This window comes from Atta cephalotes (genome assembly GCF_000143395.1).
Source record: "Atta cephalotes unplaced genomic scaffold scaffold00019, whole genome shotgun sequence".
NCBI classification, from domain to species: domain Eukaryota; kingdom Metazoa; phylum Arthropoda; class Insecta; order Hymenoptera; family Formicidae; genus Atta; species Atta cephalotes.
In genome coordinates, this window is record NW_012130083.1 from 4,420,622 (window position 1) to 4,431,427 (window position 10,806).

Below are 10,806 nucleotides of genomic sequence, written 5' to 3' on the forward strand. Positions count from 1 at the left end.
GTTGTTGTCTAATTATAGTGAACAATTATTTGCCACTTACTTCAAAAGCTGTTTACCTATCAAAAGGATGTTTTGCGTTAATCTCTTGTATTAAGCCGCACTCACCTTTGTCTTGATATTGCCACGAGAATTCTATTCCCAGTGGTGTTATAAATTACTTATCCAAGCGATATTATCCATTGGTCATGATCTTATCATTAAAAAGGAGGTACAAATCGATGCGGAAAGACAAAGAAAAAGGGATACACAACTTTATTGGTTTTTTTTTCATTTCTCCATACAACTGGTTATTAGAACGATTAAACATACTTCACATATAGTACGTTATCATACCGCGCATCGTACGTGTCAATTTACCTGTTATTCTCATGATGCGACACGCGCGTAGAGAACATGTCATAAAAAGACATCGCTTCGAAAATGTCGAATCTCGAGAATTAATTGTCTGCACGAAACACGCGCGCGCGCGATAAAATTTTTCCCGAAACTTACAACGCCACCGTTTACAAAATGTAACACTGTCAAACGTGTGTTGAGCCAAGAAAAAAAGAGGTATAAAATTCGATCTATTTCTTGATCTACGATTGTTTCAAAGTCACAGGCAATGCGGAATTTGAATTAATTAACTTAATAGGGACAGAGCTATGGAAAAAAATCTTTTTACGCAAGCGAAGAAGACAATTCAGACCAACTAGCAGGTGCACGGGTGCAAAAATCATAACTAGATGGGTGCGCAGTTAACAGTTTTTACATTTATGTATACGCAGGATATATATTGTGTTTCTTTTAGCGGAAATTAATGACAATTTCCCGTAAAATTAATGTTAATTTTTTATAAAATTGACATCAATTGATTTATCAATTTTCCTTGAAACTGATACTTGATGGAAAATTTGATTTCAGGAAGATTCTAAATATTATTTAATTATGAACTTAATCCGGAGAAGAGTTCTGTCAAAATGTGAATCTATTAATAAAGCGAATATTGATATGAGCATATAGATAACATGTAGATACATCTGCACCGTGTCGATCAGCCAGTTAAAAATACATTTTTTCTCTCTCTCCCTCTTTTCATCAATAGAGAGGAAAAAGAAATAATTTTTTTTCTTTTTATGTAACTGTCCATGTGAGACCTCCTTCCTTGCGTGTCGATTCTCTCAGGACATCAACCGACTTTCATTCATCGATACCTAACGTATCACCTTTAAGTTAATAACACAAGTCAGAGTACGATATTATATCTCGCCGCTGATTATTTCGGTGGACGTTCCTGATCCGCGAAATATTTGGTCGCATTCGGGAAGCGCAATGGATCCGGAAAGTCTGGCGTGCCATATCGGCACGGATTTAAGCAGTCCCTGATTGCTTGACCAAACGCGCGACGCACAGCGGGATCCGCTGCGACAGCCACAGCGGCGCCTTCGACCTCCTCGACACCGGCACGACCGACTCCCTCTCTAACTAATCGTTCCATGGATGCTGCTATAGTTGAATGATGATTCGGCGTAGGACTAACTAGTAACCGCGGTTTCTGTTGTTCGATCAACTTGCGACGTTTACTTGGTAGACCGCCTAGATACGCGTCGCTAAACGTCGTCACTCCGCTGTTCGGTGTTACACCCTGCATTTGCAACTGCCTACGTTGTCTCACACCATCACGAGCAATAATTGGGACCCAATCCTAGAAAAATATATATATCCAACTTATTAAATAAATACATGTTGCCAAACAAATATTATATATTGAAATGTTAAGACTTTTAAACATGTATTAAGAAATTTTTTATGGAAAATTTTTGTTATTAAGAATTTTGATTATTAAGAATCAAATTCAATAAATTCTTTTTTATATTCGTATTGACTTACTGAAGGTAAAGCTTCGTGGCCAGGGAATGTTTCCGGAATTTCTTCTCGTTCCTCGGGTAATGAACTTTCGCGTGGTGACTGTTGCTGTTGCTGCTGCTGTTGTTGCTGTTCTAGAGTCTCGGTTTCCATCGGCTATTTATAAAGAATATTTATTGTATTATCATATTATTACAACGATACATCATAATGGTAAAAAAATGATAGGATAGAGTTGATTACCTCATCTTCCGGTTGCGCTTGTGTGGATTGGCGGGTCGATGTCGAGTATACCGACGACTGGGATGATGCATCCCTGTACACCAAAAGCGGTATGATTTCCGAATCCGGGGGCTGTGGTACGCATAAAAAGTAAGTACGAAGATGGGTGATAAATCCATTCAACACCCATTGAAGAAGAGCAGGATTGCCACCATCCATCAAGTCACGCTACCAAAACAACCAAATCGTGTTAGTAGAAGATATAGGTAAATTTCTTCCCCAGTTTTCACATTTAAAAGAATCAAGATTCACCATAAAACGTGTCGCAATCGCCTCCAATCCAGCTTGGCCGCCGCGTAGCGAGTATCGAAGTACTGTACAGATTTGATTGCACATGTTCATCAAGATATTCAATATATCTTGTCCGAACCTAGTATCATCGATTCCTGTAAATTCAATGTGTGTATTTGGTTTGTTGATTTTAAAATATACACAATACGTAGTATTAAAATACCAACCAGTGTCGAATAAGATTCTAAGTATATCTCTTGCGTGGCGAGCAATCAACGATTCGACAGTCGCGCAAAGATCAACGCGGGATCCAATTCTGCCGCTGGTGTCTTCCTCAGACGCCAGAAGATTCTGAATGTGAGGCCGTAGTTGAGAAAGTAAACGCTCAGTTGCTTGTTCTTGCAGAGCGTCTGATGATGAGGCGCTCGAGAATGTATACTGTAGGAACTCTTGCAGTGGTCTTCGAAGACGAGCGATGGGCCCCCACTGACCGAGACGTATTCTGATCAATCCATCCAGAGACGTATTTTGTGCCTGTATGAGATGAATTTCTCTTTAGTATTATGAACAATAAAAACTTTGCATTATGTAATAAGCAACGCTAAAGTTGCAAATGATGAAATTACCAGAACTACGAAGAGATCGACGAGGAAATTCTCCTCTCTGCCAGATTCATGCGACGTGAAAAGATCCATAGATAGACCACCACCCTCGAACAAACTAGCCAATGATGGAGGATTTCCGATTAAGCTGATCATCAAGAGAAAAAAATTGCGCGATTAATGTTATGTATTCATAATGAATAATTCTTTGATCCTTTAATTATTTAACGCACCTATCACTTAAGAATCCTACGTGTATGTTATTATGTACGTTACCATGTACCATTTGCATTATATTCCCAAGATTTTCCATTAAATTTGGAACTGTAACATAATCAACGTCAATCAATTAATATTAAATATCAATTAATATTTAGGTTCGCTGTTACTATAATATTTAAATTACCGTTACTATGTAAAGATTGCGATTGACCGCTTGCTGATTGATTTAATATTTGTTGCAATAAAGTCACGAAAGGATTATTAGTAGTCGTTTCTGCATTCGTCGTTGATGTTACGTTCGCAGAAGTAGAACTGGTGGTCGTAGTCGAAGTTGTTGCTAGAAAAATATTTTTCCAATTGTAGAAATACGTATTTACAAAAAAAATTATATTTTGATCCTCGCATTATCTACCAGTTTGATTAGTTTGATTCTGAGCATCCGCTGTAGTTGTCGACGTCGTGCGCGTTGTTTGCGAAGAAGTTGCCTCGGTAGTTACAGTAGTACTCGGAGAACGGTATACATGATGCGAGTTGCATGGAAGATAGGGATCGAAATCGAGACCTAGTCCGATACTCATGCCGAGACCCATTGGATGAGCATGATGATGAAACACGTGCGGTCGCGATGTACTTCGAGTTTGCGTGGCAGTGGTAGGGTGAGTACCCGAATTGCTTCTGTATATTTCACAAATATTTAATATTAGATGTCAGTATTTTAGAGAGTAAGGGCCATTCCATACAAATTTGCATAGCCACATTATCATATGCATAAAGAAAATTATCCAATCACATTTCTGTCGTAAAGACAAACATAAAATACGATTGGATGATTTTCTTTATGACTCTAAGGGCTGTAGCACAGACTTTTGCATAACGCATAGTGCATAAGCGAATCAATCAATTAGAAATCTTCTTTTCCTCCTATTTCATAGAAAAGAAAAATTTTGATTAGCTGATTCTTATATATTGTGCATTATGCGTTATCTATGCTGCGGCCATAACTCGAAACAAGGAAAAATGTCATATAAATCATAAGATTTCATAATGTTACAAAAATATTGTCAATATTTCCAATATTATACCGTGCTTGAGTGCTTTGACCAGCATTGGTGCTTCCACTGTCCATTGATGAAGAGATACCTTGTTGCGTTCCTGCAGTAGTAACAGGCTGATTTCTCGTGCTTATAGTTGTGGTAGTAATACCGCCGTGCACCATGTGTCCAGCAACAGCTTGCATAAAATTTCGCATGAAATACGGCGGAGGTGGCGTGCCGAACGGAAACACATTTGTTCTACCTACAAAAATGTCGAATAGGTAAGCGTTGTTTCTTTAATAGTAAGCCAAACATGTCATGTAATACACGACTTACGGGCATTGTTGTTGTTTTCATTGCCTGACGTGTTCTGTTCATTGCTTGATCCAGCATCTATATTGCTCTCGGAACTAACTTCCATCAGCACCTCAACATTATTCGGTAAATTGAATACTGTATCTAGAAAGGTAAAATACATACATATATATTTTGATATACCGTCTAGCATTTTGTAGAATTGCATCGTAATATAACGAAACGAACCGAAAGGCGATTGGCTCTGATCTTGTTGTGATCGTTCTGCATGCGACTGCGCCGTATTGTCGGATTCTCGCTCCTGATTACCCTCCTCGGTATTAACGCGCGACGAAGTTGTCGATCCCACGTTATCCGATTGCGCCTGATTACCAGATTCTGTTGTCTCATCATTACTGTTATTATTATTAGCACTGCGACCATTCAAACTAATATGTGCCTGTGTAAAATAAAAAAAAAAAAGGAAATGTTGAAATAATATCAATTATATGGATAAATAGGAGCGGAATCAGTTATTTATTATTTTATTTCTTGTGTATTTTTTTTATTAATCGATATGCTCACCTCTACCTGGATCGGAATACCAGGCTGTAAAATAGCCGAGTGCTGTACTATTATCGGTCGGCATCGCAAGTTTCTAGGTGGTGATTGACTCATATCAATGATAATGTCACTCAGCGCGTGACAGCAATGCGACATAAAATGCAGAATTTCACTGACTCCGTCCACTATTCTCTGATTCTCCTCTACGTTTTGCGATCCGGGCTAAACATAACGATTAGTCAGTTTTCAGTAAAGCAAAATTTTTGTCTTAACGTGTTTAATGATTAATCGAAATCATTGACTTACCCCCGGTGGTAACGAAGGATCGAGAAGTGTAAGCATGCAATAACGTTCCAAATATGGCCTCAATCGTTCTTGAGTGTTGCACAGTCTTTGCAATAATATTGCCATTTGTGGAGGTCGCGGGAGACTAAAAGACAAATAATTAACAATCATATGTACATCTACATCTGCTAATTAATTCGACAAATATCTGAATTGATACATACTCCTGCTGAGTACGTCTATTTTGGTTAGGAATGCTCGATGTAGCCTCCGCGTATGTAGTCGTGTGTTGTTGCTGTTGTGGTTGAGATTGCGACTGCGATTGAGATTGCGACTGCGAGTGCGATTGTGATTGCGACTGCGAGTGCGATTGTGATTGTGACTGCGACTGAGAGTGTGACTGCGACTGAGACTGTGACTGCGATTGAGATTGTGACTGTGACTGTGATGATTGTGCATCATTTTGCTCATTTGCGTCGCTTGAAGCTCTCGTATTTTCACCATTAAAATTGCTGTCTACAAATCGTCGAGTAGTCACATCTTAAAAGAAGAGACACCACAATATGTAAAGTTATGCTAAAGTATTTAAAAAGTAATCGGAATCAGATCTGCAAATATACAAACCTCTGGCCAGTGCAACTGCGCGTGCCCCGGCAGCTGACAACGCGGCTGTGATGACGACAGCGGCTGCCTCAGCAAGTCTAGCACCGTCATCTCTAGAAACGTCGTTGTTCCTGAAGAATTACATAAGCATTGGCTGCGTTCAACAGACAAAATTAATCAATGAGCACTTAAGATTTTTTAACACGATTGGATTTTGCCTTGAATTCTTTGCAAATCTAAATAGAAAACCAATCATATTAAAGAATCACTGAGCAATTCAATGATCAATTTTCTTTGCTGAACACAGTCATTGTTGTTGCGAGAAAACTTACAATCTAAATACTCATTCAACTCACTCGTTTTGTTCGAGCTCTGAATCTTGCGGTTGCTGCTGTTGCTGCTGCTGCTGCTGCGTCGTCGTCAATGGATAAAGCTGTGGGGGCGGATGTAGAGGTGGGGCACTAGGATCGTCCAGCCGGTCGAGCAGCTCATTCACATGATCGAGCATTCGACCAGCATGATTGAGTCTACTACCAGACAAACTATTGCTCAACTGCGGTATACCTGAGGGAGCCACCAAAATGTCACATATTAAGCAAAAGAGAACACATGTAGAAAAGAATAAAAAAAATCAGCATTACCATGGCCTTCAACGATTTCGGCCGGCACAGACATAGCTCCCAGATACATCGCATTTCCATGCATCTGAGTGCGTGTAACTCGATAATGTGGCCTCTGTGAACTCTGCCAGCCCTGTCTGCCTTGCCCCTGTGTCTGTCCACCATCGTTTCCATGTTGACCAGGCTGAGGCGGCGCACGTTGCACCAGATGTATGACTTTTCCATTGACATCTAAAGATAACATTATGTCAATGCATGCCTGTCATACTACATATAACTTGCGGCAAGTTATTTATATAAGTAGGTGTGTGCAATATATATATATATATATATATACCATAATCATTTAATTTCTTTTCATCTTGAAGCACTCGTCCACAATAAATCAACCTCTGCGAATCGGCTGGTACTGCGACGGACTCTGCTATGTACTCTTTAAAGCCGCGTACCGTGATTTGCTTTAAGGGAGAGAGAATATGCAGAGATACATTATATAATTAAGCAAATAAGAGATCCACTTGGGTGATGGAGTATTCAAGTGTACGGAACAAGCCATGTATGTTTCTTTCAGTTGTCTCCAGATGTTTCTAACATCTATAGATGCGTGTCGATCGCAGCGAACCGCGGCGATCGACACGTGATCACGGAATCAGGAAAAGAGGGGGCGACTTACGTCGTCTTCCAGGGAGAAGACGTGATTCTGCGAGTCCAAGGTCTTGACTGTTAGGTCGATCATCCTCGTAGGGCGCGTAGCACGCGGATTCAGTTCCGATGAAAAGCTTGGAGGTGTCGTCGGATGGATGGCGACGACAAAACGTACAATGGTGTCAAGATATCCGGGATACTCACAGATTCGGGCTACGGTGCCTTGGCACGATGTCTTTTCGGGTCGCGACTTCTCGTACGTTCGGCACGTTCGACTAACGAGGCGAGGAAAGAAGTGGAATCGGAAGTGAACGAATGATCGTAGGATAATGTTCGTTGATCCTCGACTCCGCTCACTGCGCGTTCGCTCGTTTCGCTCGTTTGCCCGTCACCACGTTCTCGCGCTCGGCCCTTGTCGCGAGTTTCATTACGTCGCACAATGTCTTGGGTTGAACGAAGGTGGCGCAAAGGGGGACGCGACGTTACCCAGAATGCCGTTTTCGACAATTTCGACAGTGGCGACGCGGTCAATGCTGGCAACACGTGGCGACGATAGTCCCTAAAAATTTATCGCGCGAAACGGAAGCTACTAGAAGTCGAATGAACGTTTACCATATGTTGTGCACGACGATGGTTACGTCGAAGATTGTCAAATGTATCAATGGATGGCACGACGATGCGCATTGTAGAGTTGGTTCAAGTTGGTTTTTTTTTTGTATATCTGTTGTTTCTACTAATTTGAAACGCGGATTCTTAACTTTAAATCAAATGAAGATTGCCATTTATGGATTTTTGAGAAATTATTGAAAGTGAACGCGTCGAACTACTCAAAATTTGATTATTTCTTTTAATTATTATTTCGTATTATTGTTGAAGGAAATAGATACATAGGACATGCATGCATCAGACATCCGAAGTCTAATTGGTTTCGATATTTTAAGTTATTAAATGATAAAAATATGGCTGCGATCGATTTGGACGCTTTCAGTACTTTTCAATATTTCTATTCTTATTTTACGTCTAACGAATAATAAAAACAGAATGATGATTACAATTGTCATTTTGGTGCTGGTTATAGAAAACGAATGGAGATATAAAGAAAAAGAGTATAATATATTTTTATTTCTCTAAAATCAATTAATACTCTCTAAAATCAATTAATACTCCAAAGTTGTATTTTAAAATTAACTATAAAATTTTAATGATTCAAAACATTCAGATTTATTTTTTGGAAACTTTGTTTTTTTTTTACTTGTGCAAATACAATAATTCTAGCAAATGAGCGATATTAGCGGCCCATTTCTATTAATATCAATTATTTTTAACATCGATTTAACTTACTTTTATCTTTCTCTAAAAAAAAAAGTTCTGATAATTAGAAAAAGATAAAGTATAAATTAAATTAAATTACTTTATAAAGAGATTTATAAAATTATGTCTGTATTGATAGAAATGATTATATAATATTAATTTCTCCCAATATAGATTAACTTTAATTTCAATTTAATTTACTGATTGTTATTTTTTTCTAATTCTTATGTTTTACCAATTGATTAACTTAATTTAATTTTGGTTAGTTCAGTTTTTATTTTCTCTAGTTCTAAAAATTAAAAAAAGATAAAAAGTAAGTTGAACCGAGTTAAAATTAATCTACAATCTAATTGGTAGAACGGGCATAAAAATGACCTGAATGATAAAAGAACAATATTCATTTTTCAAAAGTTTAACTTTATTTTTTTAAAACAAAGAATTTACAATAGGTTCTACGAACGCGGTAATTTAATTATTGCATTTCAAAATTGATGTACAAATAGGATGATACGCTTTAGTGAAGAAAACGGTCTCAACATAAGAATATGATATAATAACATAATAATTAATATATAGTGATGTAATATGTAATTTTATAGTCATTGGACATCTCAGCTACCAAATCTTATTAAAAATAAACAGATAAATCTTATCAGCACAAGTATACTAAAATTTATTAATTGATAAAACATAATAGTAAATTTAATATAGAAACTGATCAAAATCATTTCGTATTTATGAGATATTCCAGTAAATATGAGATATTCCATTCAAGTGTTTACAGATTTTTGCTCTGCTGCAATTGCTGTTAGATTATGGTCCGGTTCCATCAGTATAAGATTAACTTTAATTTTGATTCTATTTTCTCTTTATATTTTTCTAAGAATTAGAAAAAAATAAAAGCCAGTACTCACAGTCTATCTTCTTATTTAATTTACAAGCTTAAGTAATTAACATCTTAAATTTCAAGTTGATTGTTTTCAAGTATTTTAAGTAGTGTTTAAGATGCTAATATAGCTCCGTAATTGGTTTACATCCTAAGAACTTATATATAAGAACCGACTATGAATACTGGTCAAACGCAGTAAGTATTAAACCCGAAAGTTAATCTTACATTGGCGAAACATGGCTTATGTCGGCGGACCGCCAGAACCGAGATTAATGCGGATGTAGTCTGTCAATCTACGGTAATATCTCCACTCGGATCCGCCGATCGACAAACTGCTAGCGTTTTACTCACTGGGATATTCGGAAAAATGTTAAATGAAAATGTTATGACGATTTGATATCACGAACGGATCCCGCGATATGGAGGTCTTCCTGGACTGTCCGACAATGGGCGCCCATTTTTCTCCGGTCTCTCTCTACTATGCTGCGCCGAGAAACGCAGCGACCCCGAAGGGTCCCGTATCCGTACAGAAAACAAGATCCAGTAAGAGCGATGGAAGTGAAAAATTCGGCCGGAATTATTCGACCGTGGCCGCGGCGGAATGGCACCGGTTTTAAATCCCCGTAAACACACGCGTCAGAGGCTCTCAATGTCGCCTGGAAATACCACGACAAGAAATGCGGGGGACATTTCTAAGTGATAATCCTTTAATTATGTTTACGATCGGCATGAGATTAAGAACTTCAATTAAGATTATTAAATCAAAACAAATTTGATTTGTTTATTATATGAAGTTGTTTCTTCGATTAATTTGATAAAAATATATTTCAAAAGAAAATAAGTTCTTATGAGTATACTAATGAGGTTTTTTTAATTTGTAACAAGTAAGATTATTATCAAGAAAAATTTTAAGATTATTATTAAGAAAATATTCTCTCTTTGTTAAATGTATAATCTTTATTTAAAAGAATGAAAATAAAAGTAAATTGAGTATAATCTCTTTTCTTAGCAATAGAATGATATTTTTCTAAATACTCAAGTAAAACACAGAAGTTAATTAAAATAAAAATCAAAATAAAAATCAAGCTCAAAATTACAATGCAAATAACAGTAACAGAAAGGTCAATTTATAGCAAAAAATTAGATCAAAAATGTAAAATGGTTTATTAAAGTGTTACTCAATTAGTTAAAATATAATATATAGGAAACATTTCGATTTTATTTATTGTATTTAGTTTTAAAACAGAAGTTATATAATAACATCATAAGGATATTATCATGTTTGACATTACCTTATTTGTTATTTATAAATTTATTTTTAAGTAGTAAATGATATGACATCCTATGATATTAGGTGTAGTAAAAAGAAATCCATTATT

The 10,806-nt window shown here is 37.1% G+C and overlaps 1 protein-coding gene across 1 annotated transcript; it reads right to left on the reverse strand.

The window, feature by feature from the left end:
- Positions 1-1,255: 1,255 nt before the first annotated feature.
- LOC105619075 (large proline-rich protein bag6-B) lies at positions 1,256-7,318 on the reverse strand. The gene is made up of 20 exons (XM_012200605.1): positions 7,256-7,318; positions 6,920-7,040; positions 6,604-6,813; positions 6,319-6,526; positions 5,984-6,093; positions 5,584-5,899; positions 5,381-5,504; positions 5,096-5,296; positions 4,760-4,970; positions 4,553-4,675; positions 4,265-4,478; positions 3,595-3,857; positions 3,367-3,519; positions 3,194-3,284; positions 2,985-3,108; positions 2,586-2,892; positions 2,380-2,513; positions 2,089-2,295; positions 1,870-2,001; positions 1,256-1,684 (listed from the first exon to the last, which is right to left on the reverse strand). Exons 1-20 carry the CDS (start codon positions 7,316-7,318, stop codon positions 1,256-1,258), a joined length of 3,741 nt encoding a protein of 1,246 aa, XP_012055995.1.
- Positions 7,319-10,806: the final 3,488 nt, after the last annotated feature.